The 13,042-nt window shown below is 35.5% G+C and overlaps 1 protein-coding gene across 1 annotated transcript; it reads left to right on the plus strand.

Annotated features, from left to right (window-relative positions):
* Positions 1-1,630: 1,630 nt before the first annotated feature.
* LOC131989689 (placenta-specific gene 8 protein-like) lies at positions 1,631-10,754 on the plus strand. Its single transcript, XM_059354995.1, has 4 exons — positions 1,631-1,764; positions 3,781-3,963; positions 5,219-5,364; positions 10,320-10,754. The coding sequence occupies exons 2-4, from the start codon at positions 3,783-3,785 to the stop codon at positions 10,455-10,457; spliced, it is 465 nt and encodes a 154-aa protein (XP_059210978.1). The 5' UTR covers positions 1,631-1,764; positions 3,781-3,782; the 3' UTR covers positions 10,458-10,754.
* Positions 10,755-13,042: the final 2,288 nt, after the last annotated feature.

A 13,042-nucleotide genomic window follows, 5' to 3' on the forward strand; every position in this document is an offset into this window, starting at 1 on the left:
CTCCACCAGCCACAGATCTGCAGGTGGTGCTATGATGTGTGTTATGCTGCTCACAAGTTCCCTCACTTTCATATTTGCTTAAAACATTTGCAAGAAAAAAAACTTTAACTAGAGAAGCCAAACAGCAGCTAGGAGGGATCTAATCTATCATTTATGAGCCACTAGAGACAATAGTTCCATAAGTAAGTGCATGCATATGTGATTTACCTTCTCATATGAGACTCACGTGTTGTGCACAGTGAGTTATATTGTTCCACACACTGGGCCTTTCATGTTTTATCAGTGTACCGTGACTGAGGACTTTCCATAACTTTCCATCACTTAATAAAATGCAACCAAATACTACAGATTTGTTTACTTCATTTACCCCAGAACCCATTTTCATACCACACAGAATTAAATCTGCAATTTGTGTGTTTCCTTATACAATAATGTAGTATAATTCCAACCACCTATGATAATAGATCAGCAGATTATATAATGTTAATGCTGTTTTACATTAACCCCCAATGCATAATAAGTGCTGTAGCCTACATAATTTGCCCCATTTATTATGGCTATTGTTAATAAAAAATAGATATACAAAAATATAGGCTGTGGTGCCAATCCAATTGCATTTTTATACATTTGATTAGCTATTTAAGTTTCTTATGGTGGCATGAATTGCAAAACGTCACACTGTTAAAATAATCGCCTTATGTCATTTTTTGTCAAAATTTTTTGCCTAAATCATCTCCTCATGATGCTGGCCAGCTATGGTTAAATCTCCTACATCCTCAGTTGATCAGGTCATGTGATTTTACCCCTTTAAGATAATGGCCAATTCAAGTATGTGACTTAAGCAGATTTATTTTGCCTAAGTCAAAATAAAATGTGACTTAGGCAATTTTTTTGAACATGCCTTTGTGACTTAAGCAAGATATGGTAACACTTTATTTTGAAGGTGTCTACATAAGAGTGACATGAGCGTGTCATAAACATGACATGGGATGTGTCATGAACATTAATGACACTTTGAAGTAACATTAATGCTCATGATGCTTGTCATGTCATGTTTCTGACAGGCTTGTGTGACTCTTATGTAGACACCTTCAAAATAAAGTGTTACCATATCTCGCTTAAGTCACAAAGGCATCTTCAAAAAATTGCCTAAGTCATTTATTTCTCTTAAGTGACATAATTTACACACAGTGTTATTAGCCTACTGTGCCAATAGCCACCCTTTGTTACATCCTTTTTGAGTGAAATGATCAATAAATGTCATATGTTACACTTTTGGTGAAGTCTTTTGTGTTTCCTGCAAAACTTGAAAAAATGAGTTAGGCGATTATTTAACGATTATTTAACGATAAGAAAATATCAACTTTATTGATAGGAGTCAAAAAGGCAGAAGGGGGGATCATTGAGTGCTGCATAAAAATGAAGGAAAGAAAACATATTTATTTATCTTTAATCTATATCTTGCTCATGCCCCTAGCCCCCCTCTTAAAAAACACAAAGGATGCCTTATAAATGCATTCCTTTTTTCCATATGCAAATTGTTAGTTTGCATGTTTATGAGGTCAGGGCAACTTCAATGCATCAGTTTCATAGTGATATGCGTCAGTGTTGTTCAGGAAGCGGGAAAAAAAAAAAAGCTTTAGTGAGAAACAGAAAAGGAGTGAAGCACTGCGGAAGGATACTGCTGTGGGTTTCTCTGATCGGAAAGTTGTTGACCATACTTTATTTTATTTTTTTTTTCCAGCTCGCTGAAGCAGAGAAAAGGTAAGAACAAGTTTGTCTATCAGGCTGAATAACAGGACAGTTGGCAGTAGTAATATAATATAATATGGTAATAATGAAATATTAAGTATTATGTCTTTTTGCCAGCGACATATTATTTTATTTTTACGGCAGATAATCCACTTGCTAACTGCGGTAAACCAGATAAATCCTCGTACCTAAAAGTAGAAAGAGCAAGATGCTGGTAGTTTGCCAAAAACGTAATGTAACGATAGCCCCACTGGGAAGCCTTAATGATCACATTAATACTATTAATACTACACATGTTGTAGTAGAAGAAACAAAGCAGATATAGCTATATAAATAGCTATAAAGCCATATATAGGGTGTTTAGTGTCAGTGCGGAGGGATAACAGCATAAAATGCGATGTTTTATCCCTTTTTGTGACACTAAAAATGTATTTTTGCTGTAACTCCTATAATGCTTACAACATGTAATTATAATCAAAAAATAAAAACCTGCATGGCAATCAGATTAAGTTACATTTGGAGGTTTTATAAATTTTTTAGCTGTAATTTGGAAACAACTTTAAGTAATAAAATATTAATAGATAGACAAAAATATAGGCTGTAGTGCCAGTTCAGTTGAATATTTATACATTTGATTAGCTATTTAAGTTTCTTATGCTGGCATGAATTGCATAAGAAAATATCAACTTTATTGATTGGAGTCAAAAAAGCAGAAAGGAGGGAAAAATCATTGAGTGCTGCATAAAGAAGAAAGAAAAGATATTTATTTATCTTTAATCTATATCTTGCTAATTAAAAAATAAAAACCTGCATGTCACATTTGGACATGTTATACATTTTTTTATGTTTACATGACATTATTTTTAACTTTAAGTAATAACATATTAAAGCTAACTTAAGCATAAAGTTGTAGATAAAGTGAGTTAATTGATACTTACATTAACTAATGTTAGCTAAAAGTTTGGTCATATAACTTAAATGTACAAAAGCCCATGATGGGTTTTTTTTAAATAAAAAACTATTATGTGCAGTCTGAGTAAAGGTGCTTAATATTAAATAAGTCTGCAAACATTGTTAAAAGTCATTGAATAGTTATTAGTCTCAAGTTTAGATGGTTAGCACATGCTAGCTACTAGCGTTAGCTGCTGTTAGACATTAAGAAAATAAATTATATTTAAAATAAAGTTTGTGTTTTAAGCTAGTGCTTTACTTTACAGAAGTAACGATCGTTAGGCAAAATGACGTTAACGTTAGCTAGCTCAATGCACCATGAAAAAATAATAATTTTACTGTATTATTTTACAGGATTTTTATTATTTTCTACAAGTGCAAATGAAAACTTAGGTACTTTTATTACAAATATTAACCATAAAATGGAAGTTGAAATCAGTAAATTAATATTTTGGATATAGATTTCCCATCGCTTAATGGTGTTTCTCAACTATAAAAAATATGTAAAAATACAAAAAATACACATCATACTGCTGAATGTAACCTGTAAAATTCTGTTTTCTTTAAAAAAACTTGAATTTAATATAAAAAAAGGTCTAGAAAAAAGTGAAAAGACGCCAAACACTTACCGTCAGATGAAAGTTAAACATAAAGATATATTTCTTAATATTTATTTTTACTGTATATTAGCCATAAGTTAAAGAAAGTATCTGTAAAATAACTTACTGTCACCTCATCTTAAGTGAGGAATATTATGAGTCGGTTTTTCTGTTTATTAAAAGGCGTGGCTTGGGGGAAAGTGTATTGACAAAGAAATGAGCATGCTGCACATTATATATGACAAATTGATGGAAATCAATTTCCCATTACTCATGATAGAAGTTCTAGGGAAATTCTAGTTGTGTGATGACGGAATCAGGTCTTTGTTGCAGCTTACATGATCCAGATAACACTCTGAGGTACATGTTACTGTATCAACACGGTGGACAGCATCACTTCAAACCAGACCTGTCTTCCAGTGTGAATGCAGAATTACCATGCCGCCCTTCATAGACTCTTGTTTCTTGAATCCTCCAGGAATGGCCTACCAACAGCAACATCCAGGCCCGGCCTATGCTCCAGGCCAGTACCAACAGTATCCTCCAGGCATGTCTGTCCAACAGCAGCAAGCCCAGGTGGTGACGATGCAGACAACCACAGTCCACGGCCCTGGGAGTTGGAGCACCGGCCTCTGCGACTGCTGCAGTGATATGGGCACCTGTAAGTAAAACCGTAATACTTAAAATACTAATCACATCATTTACCTACGTTTCTATGTATAAATTATCTCTGTAGAGTGGAATTTGCGGCCTGGAGCGCAGTTTTCAAATTTATTTTTTGACAATTTTTTCTCTCCCTCTACACTCTGGTGATGACATCACACACTGTGACACGAACATTCCGTGCAATACACACCCATTATAATCTCAGAATTTCTCCAAAAATGATCATGGTCATTGAACAGGGATTGATAAAAAACTATATGACCTATCGAAACGTGGATTAATACACCGATACACAAGACTTGTGTCTACTGTTTAAAGTTTAAATGGAGTCTCTAGGTGAAATAATGCCGGAGAAGTAGACGTTTAAAAATCTCCAATTGTTCTTTTTCGCTCATTTTTTTTCGGCCGTCCCATTGACTTCAATGCAAAATTTTGAGCAGTTTGTATTCCGTCGAGAAAAGTAATAGCACACCGATCCCGATCAAACTGCACATTTTGATATATAATTTGTCCTGCAACTCTTCAAATTGTAGGACTAGTAGCGGGACGAAATTGCGTCCGGAAGAGGAAGAAGAAAAAATCCACACTATAACAATAGTGCTCGGGGCAAAGCCTGTTAAGGCTAATGTATGAATAAGTGTTACAATCAACATGTTAGAGTTTGTTTTTTTGCAGAACAGATGAGAGGAGAGTAAAATCCTTCTGACTATTTATTTAAGACAATAATGAAAGAGTGAGCATGTACATGGACCTTCTCTGTTCAGAAATCACAGGCTGCTAAGCAGTTAGCTGTAACCACCTCCCAGCAAAAAGGACGCCTAACTTACTTTTACACAGAGTTTTATAATATGAATGTGCGACTATCTGATTGGTCAAAACTGTTGGGGCAGCACCATGGTTTAGACTCGGTCCAAAAAGCACAGTTTTGTATCTCGTCTAGTGTTCATCAGTGGCTGTCTCCACCTGGGCCCGTGGCCTTGAATTGGAGCACAAAGAGTGCTTCAGTTTTTCATCTGATTGCCCTCAAAATATGTGGCGATGTGCAAAGCGTTATCAGTATGTCCTTTCTGTTGATACTCCTTATTTCTGTGTACTGGCACATAAAATGTGTGTTCCATGCCCCGCCAGATACACCTCTAAGCAGCATTTTACTAAACGTCATAATGCAGACCATTGCTAATTTTATTAATCTCTAACAAACACAATATTAATCAAAGAGGACCCTTTCCTCTTCTCTTCTGCCATCAAAGGTTGCTGCGGTCTCTGGTGCTTCCCCTGCATGCAGTGTCAGACAGCCTCTGACCATGGCTGGTGCCTCTGTATGCCGCTGCTGGACTTCTGTGGTGTGGTGTCCTGCATACTCCGCTCCTCCATTAGAGAGCGCCACAACATCCCCGTAAGTCTGGCTGAGGGAGGGGGGGCAACATGGGGTTAGTGGGTGCTGCATGGTACGGCTCTGCTTGACTCGTGCCAGCTCACATTTGGTACCAGGTCCTTGTTTCTATTTTGTTTTACACTGTGGATAGGAGCCACGGAATTCTCAGCTGATTGCCATGGCAATGCTGCGTAAAACTGCTGCATCATCTTCAACGCAACACTTCCTCAATCCTTTCATCTGCAGCCAGACAGTCGAATGTCTGCGTTTGGCCAGTTGTACCCTATAGTGTTCGGTTTAGTTTTGCCATTCCTTAAATCTCGGTTGAGTGGAAAAAAATATATATATTTTGCTAATTTTGTGCACAAAGTCATGGATTACACTGGTGACAATTGTCTCCGACCAATTAGTGGTCTGCTGTATTTTAACAAGTGGTGGAATGTAACTGTACATTTATTTCACTACTGTACTTAAGTACAATTTGAGGTACTTTACTTGAGTATTTCAAATTTATGTAACTTTTTACTCCACTACATTTAGACGACAGCTTTAGTTACTTATTAGGTTGAGATTTAACATAAAACATGATACATTAAAAGTGAATTAAACCTCATAACAGTATATTAAGTAGTTTACATGAGCCCCATGTTTACACAATTAAAATGCTGCTTAAAATGCATCAATATAAATAATCTAATAAAATATTATATGGAGTTTAACAATCTGAATGGGTCCAGTCTGCATAATGAATACTTTTACCTTTGTACTGAAGTAAGTCTTGAATGCAGGACTTTTACTTATAGTGGAGTAATTTCACAGTGTGGTATTTGTACTTCTGCTGAAGTAAGGCATTTGAATACTTTTTCCACCACTGGAATAAACGTGCATAACTTACACAGCAAAGATGTTTTCTGATAACACTCTTTTCACTATATGCAAATACTGCTTGGGATGCATATCTATTAACAGCCGCACAAGCCACACTGTTATTAGGCCGAAAATTTCAAAACAGACACGAAAGAAGCAAACAACCAAATACGAAAAAAATGTAGCAACAATATAAATAGAAGTATTTGTATTGGATTATCAAACTATTCCAAAGGTTAGGGCAAATTAAGACTCCTCTTCACTCATTTTAAGCCAAGCTCTGGAAACAAACCTAAGTGACTTTAAGTTCTTAATCTTAATCAATATCAATATTCTCAACAGTTCAGAAATGTGCTCAGGGTCATCTCTGTGCTGTGTGTTACAGGTAATAACTAAGATTTTGCACTGACGTCAAAATCCCAGAGGCTTTATTGATATCATCAAAGATATTTGGATACACCCAGTTTGCATTTTCATTTCATCTTGGTTTTGTACCGGCCACTCCTTACTCCTTTATAAGGAGTAAAGTGCACAGTAGCTGCTGTGTGTTCCGGGCAGTGCATTCAGAGCATTTCACCACCGATAAAGCTGTGCAAACACATAAGTAGCTGTGGTTTTATAGATTAGAGCCCTGCCCAGACATCCTCTGAAATAGCATCTTTTATGAGAGTTTGGTTAGCAAAAGCTTGTTTGTGAGTGCTCAAAGTAGCAGTTGTGGATTGAATGCAAAATGATTGGTATTCAATTTCCGTGCTAGTTTGCTGCCGAGGGGACAGGAGTATTGATTTCACCAAACCAAGATGTATCACTAGGCAATAAGCTCACAATTAGTTTCAACATACAAAACAAAGTTCATGATCCTATACATTTGTGTTTTCATTTTCGTAGTTTTCATGTTAAGTTGAGTGTAAAATGCAAATAATGCCAATTGTCTGCTCTAGTTCACTTGAGTGCCATCGGTCCTCTTTCTGCATTCAGTAAAAAAAAGCTCTCTACTCAACCAAACAGCACCAAACCACAGACAGACACAGTTAGTGGCATCAAAAGAGACACATATTTTTCTCAGGGTTGGAGACCAAAGCAAAGCTTCAAATGAGACCAAATGTTAGACTTACATTCACCAGTTGGACACAAAGATGCTACTGCTAATGTGGCTCTGTATCTGTCTGTTGTTATAGCTTGTTTACGCCAAATGAAATTAAAAAGATTCAGGTAATACTTCTTTAAATCAACTCGACTACAGCCAAGCTTATCACCATATTTATTGTCAGTAAATATCCTGCTAAATAAACAAAATGTGGCGAATATTTTCAGTAGGCTTTGTAAATATTCTTAGTACAGTAAGTCTCCAAATACCATTGTTTCTAGACTGTATGTAATTAAAAAAAAAACACAATTACAAATCGCTCTTCTGCTTTAGCACCAAGGACAACATTGTGGATTCATCAGTACACAGACATCGTCGGGCCATACAGTCATGGAAAAAATTATTAGACCACCCTTTTTCTTCAATTTCTTGTTCATTTTAATGCCTGGTACAACTATATTTGTTTGGACATATATAATGATAACGACAAAAATATCTCATAAGAGTTTAATTTAAGAGCTCATATCTAGACATTTTCCATGGTTTTCTTGATAATGATTTTGATTATTATACCAGGTTTTAAAATGAACAATTAATTGAAGAAAACAAGGGTGGTCTCATAATTTTTTCCATGACTGTATATTCTAACTTGCACGAACCTCAGGCGGATAAAGGATCAATGTTTCAAGACATGGTTAAATAAAGAGCAAACAACATGATGTATTTTTGTAGGCCAACTCAGAAGTTAGCATCTCCATGGGGTCTACTGAGAATTTGTCTATGGGATTTTTGCATTGGATTTTTGATCATTGCAGAAAACACACGTTTCTAATACTGATATGTTTTGTTCAGCAGGATAATCCTTACAAATGAACACCACTTTTATGATGTTTGAAGCGTCAATGCAACAGACAGAAGTAAAAAGCTAACGTTATGCTAAAGTATATGCACCACAGTCACATGACTTGAACGTCATTACCTTTATGCTTCAGATTAGATGCTCTCAGACAAGCTAACCCCATGGTGGCCCTGAGAGCTCACAGCGCTGCAACAAGAAAATACGTGCAAATACACAGAACACAAGCAAACTGATAAAACATCTTCATCAATTTGACAACACAAGACAACACAACACAATAGGAAAAAGCGCTGCAAATAGACCACAACACAACAGAGGACACTTAAAAGGGATGCACATGTGGGCTCGTGCTAGCATGCTAACGTTAGCGGCCGATCGGTAAGCATTCTAATGTTAGCGGCCGATCATAGCGTGCTAATGTTAGCCGGCGATCGAAAGCGGGCTAGCTAGACCAAGACCAACTCAGTGCCGCTGAGAGAGACCAACTAAAAAGTGTATTATTCATTCATTTGATTTGTTTAACTGCAATGTGATTGATACGGGCTAGGGGGCTAAAGCTATATACCACCTTATAACAGTGGTTCCCAAAGTTTTTCTACTGGGCCCCCCTTTTCTATCTAAAAAATACTTTCAAGCCCCCCCCCATCCTTGTTTTTTGTATTTGTAATATTTCGAGTAGAGTCATGACCTGATTTAGCTTTTGCAGCATTGGAGAACAATGAAATTAATTCAATTTAGCCTTGCCACGCCCCCCCTTTTGTAGCCCTGGGCCCCCCCAGGGGTCACCTCCCCAAGTTTGGGAACCACTGCCTTATAACATGAAAATATCATTATCATGAAATAACGTAATAATATCACAAGCGTGTCCAGACATGTGCATCACTTTTAAGTGTCCTCTGGAAACACTTCTGTTGTGTTGTGGTCTTTGCAGCGTTTTTTCTAAATGCTGCGCTCGTGTTGTCAAATTGATGAAGATATTTTCTCAATTTGCTTGTATTTTGTGTATTTGCATGTGTTTACTTAGGCGAGCTCTCAGGGCCACCATTATAACCAAATGTTTTGACATGCTAGCGAAGCATTAGCCCAATAAATTGTTTATTTACATAATCTACAAGAGTTTGCAAGAGCACTGACTAACAGGACAAGAGGCTGTAAGGCCACCAGTGAGAGAGTTCCCATCCGTCTCCGGCGTCATGATGTTCAATGTCCCCGACGGGAATTTGGGCTCTTTTTAGTGAGCCGGATCATTTGGCTCAGCTCACCAAGAAGAGCCGGCTCTTGCGGCTCCCAAATTGCTCTTCATTTTACCATTTATACCTTTTATAATTCAGCCAAATTTAGCGCTGTTTTGACTTGTGATTTGTAATTGAACACATATATCACTTCAATTTCAATACATTGCTGTAGCCAATTGCATTTACATACAAGAGAGATGCAACACAAAATAATAATAATAATAATAATAATAATAATAATAATAATAATAATAATAATAATAATAATAAACCAAAAAATAACGAAACATAGAAACCAGCAAACACCCTCCACCCCACCCACCTTCATCCCACCCATCCTATTAAAAACAAAGCACAAACTGAGGAAGCACCATCTCAACATGGACCAGTGAGGAAACACTGGAGGCAGGTTAGAAATAAATTAGATAAAAAATAAAGTAAGATAAGATATGATAAAATTAAAACAAAAAATTAAATAAAATAAGATTAAAAAAATATATATATAATAAAAATAATTAAAAAAGTAAAAGTCAATCATAACAATCGAAAGTAAAAAAAAAGCTTGATAAAAAAGATAAAACAATAAATAAATAATTAAGAAAAAGAGCATGATTAAAAATATATAGATATAGAAATAGACTAATAAATAGTAGCAAATGAATAAATAAAATATGATAAAATTAAATAAAAAGATATATATATATATATATATATATATATATATATAATAAAAAAAAATAAAAGTCAATAATAACAATAGAAAGTTAAAAAAAAAAAAGCTAGATAAAACAATAAATAAATAATTGAGAAAAAGAGCATGATAAAATTGGTTTGGTTTGGTTATTTTGCTAACAAGGGGGGAGGCACCCCCCCTCAAATGACCCGACTGTTGGATTCATCCCTCCTCTTCCTCCTCTTCCTCCTGCAGGGTGGGGGCTGTGAGGACTGCTGCAACGTAATGTGGTGTTACCCGTGTGTGTGGTGCCAGATGAACCGTGAGCTGAAGATCAGGCGCAACCAGCCCGGGGCCACCTCAGTGGTCACCACTCAGGTGGTTCGGGGATAGGACACTACAGTCTTTGTAGCGGACTGAAGGCAGAAGACATGTTTGTTCACATAGCCTACTAGTTATCTTTCTTAAAGTTCTAATGCCTACAGATGCATCTTTTTAGCTCCAGCAACATCACATAAACATCAGCTTTTAGCAGTTAGCACTGAGCATCTAATGTATAATAGTGATGATTTGCAGTGCCTATTTTTAGCTGTTTTATTAATTTCACTTTGCTGTCGAAAGCCTGATATTCACTGTTAAAGTTTTGAGTTGAAAGTTAAAATGCTGTGAGAATAAAGAATGCAGACTGAACAGTTTTTTGTCTGACCTTTGATTCACCCTGGCCACTAAAATATTACTTTTCCAGTTAACAAACTCTCATCTCAAAACTTCTGTATTCAGCAAAATCACAGATTCTGTCCATCAGTGAAAACTCTCCAGCATGGAGTCTTAAGTTAGTATCACTTCTCTCTTTTTCATGATGTGAAAATTAAAAAACGTGTTTCAGATATGGATGGAAACTGAAATTATAACTGACGGTTATGTGGGCTGACACCTGCGTGTTCACCACAGACAAGATTATAATACATTTTGAGATAAACATCTACACTCATGGAAAAAATGATTAGACCAACTTTGTTTTCGTCTTTTTAATGCCTGGTACAACTAAAGGTACATTCGTTAGGAAAAATAGAATGATACCAACAAAAATAGCTCATAAGAGTTTAATTTAAGACCTGATATCTAGACATTTTCCATGGTTTTCTTTGGTTACCTTTAGTTGTACCAGGCATTAAAATGAACAAGAAATTTAAGAAAACAAGTGTGGTCTTATAATTTTTTCCATGACTGTAAACTCAAAATGTGATGTCTCTACGTCTGCACAAACTCAGAATTGACAGGTTCAGTTTGTGCTGGTATTTGAGAGAAATTATCTTAAATTTAATTGACTAAAATCTGTTGAAAAGTGATGGTGCACAGAATTTATACATCACTGTTAAATAGGTGTGACGACTTATACTTGTAGCATGATTCATTCATTTAGGATCCAAACATGCTGAAAAGGTTTGAGTGAGGTCAACTAATCGGTAAAAGAGTAATGTTTTGGTGCAACATGAGATACAGGAGCATAGATGAAGTTACAGTTGGACAAAGTGAATTTAAAACCCACATGCAAAAAGGCGTAAAGTAGTTTAAAGAGCAAAAATAATTTGTCAGATACAGTAAGAGGCTGGAATTCAACACTTTGATGTGTGAGTTTTTAAAATAATAGAGATACTATGAAGTGCAGGATGTCAAAATTAAGCAATATTAAGAGCAGGAACTACCTTAAAAACAAAAAAAAATAACAGAACTCAAAAAGAGGAACTTGATGGGAAGAGGTGAAACAGTGAAACAGGGAAGTTCGGAGAGTGAACATGAGTTTGTCTAGTCGTCATCTGGCACATATCTTCTTAGCCTAACCTCCTCATTTGTTTATTTTCCAGTCAAATTTTCAAAATTGTAGAATAATATTTAAAAAAATAAACCTGTTAAACAAATCAGAATTTGTTTTATATTTGAGATTCTTCATAGTAGACATATTTTGCTTTGATGCTCTCAAACACGTTAAGGTAAGAAATTCCACTTTTTACACAATTAACTCTTGACGAGGTGCACCTGTTAATGCAAACCATCCAGGTGAAAAGCTCATGAATCAGAATGAAAGAATAACAGAAATGTGCAAAGCTGTCATCAAAACAAGAGGTGGAAACTGTGAAGAATCTGAAGTATAAAACATATTCTGGTTTGTTTTACACTTTTTCTACATAATTCCATATGTGTTCTCTCTTAGTATGTCTTCACTATTAACCCTCTGGAGTCACCAAAAGCGCCAAATCCTAACTTCTTCATGACATCCAGACTAGAAAACAAAGCAGCGTGGAGCCCTACTGTAAATTTACCTCTAAAGTTCTGGCTGTAAACTTCATGAGGCCAGTTTCAGTTTGATGATGATATACCAAGTAAAACTGGAGACAAGCTCAAATATATTTAGTATAAAATGATAGAACTGGATGGAACCCTCTTATATGTTAGATTTGCAACCTTTGTTCACATTTGCATCATTTAAAATTCTTTATTGAGCATGACAGTGTTTTGAAAGTTAAAAAAAAAGATTCAAAATCACATTTTATGTTGAACTAAAGGACTAAAAAAGACACAAAATTACAAAAAAGACACAAAATAATGAAAAAAAGACACCAAATGACCAAAGACAAAAAGACACAAAATGGGTAAAAAAAGGACACCAAATGACCAAAAAAGACACAAAATAACTACAAAAAGACACAAAAGGACACAAAATGTCTTACAAAGACACAAAATGACCAAAAAATACACAAAATTAGAAGACAAAATGACAAAAAAAACACAGAAGACATAAAATGACCAAAAAAAGACACAAAATAACTACAAAAGACACAACAAAAGACACAAATTACAAAAAAAAGACACAAAATGACCAAAAAGACACAAAATTACCAAAAACGACACAAAATTACAAAAATTGTTTCGCTAAACACACAAGACACAAATAAAATAGAGTCCCACTAGAATAAAAA

Source organism: Centropristis striata, chromosome 17 (assembly GCF_030273125.1).
Source record: "Centropristis striata isolate RG_2023a ecotype Rhode Island chromosome 17, C.striata_1.0, whole genome shotgun sequence".
NCBI classification, from domain to species: domain Eukaryota; kingdom Metazoa; phylum Chordata; class Actinopteri; order Perciformes; family Serranidae; genus Centropristis; species Centropristis striata.

Bases quoted from the DNA above. Each gene is read 5' to 3' on its own strand.
- LOC131989689 (XM_059354995.1), top strand. From the start codon at position 3,783: ATGGCCTACCAACAGCAACATCCAGGCCCGGCCTATGCTCCAGGCCAG. The intron at 3,964-5,218 runs GTAAGTAAAACC...CTGCCATCAAAG, and splicing joins CTGCAGTGATATGGGCACCT to GTTGCTGCGGTCTCTGGTGC. The intron at 5,365-10,319 runs GTAAGTCTGGCT...TTCCTCCTGCAG, and splicing joins GAGAGCGCCACAACATCCCC to GGTGGGGGCTGTGAGGACTG.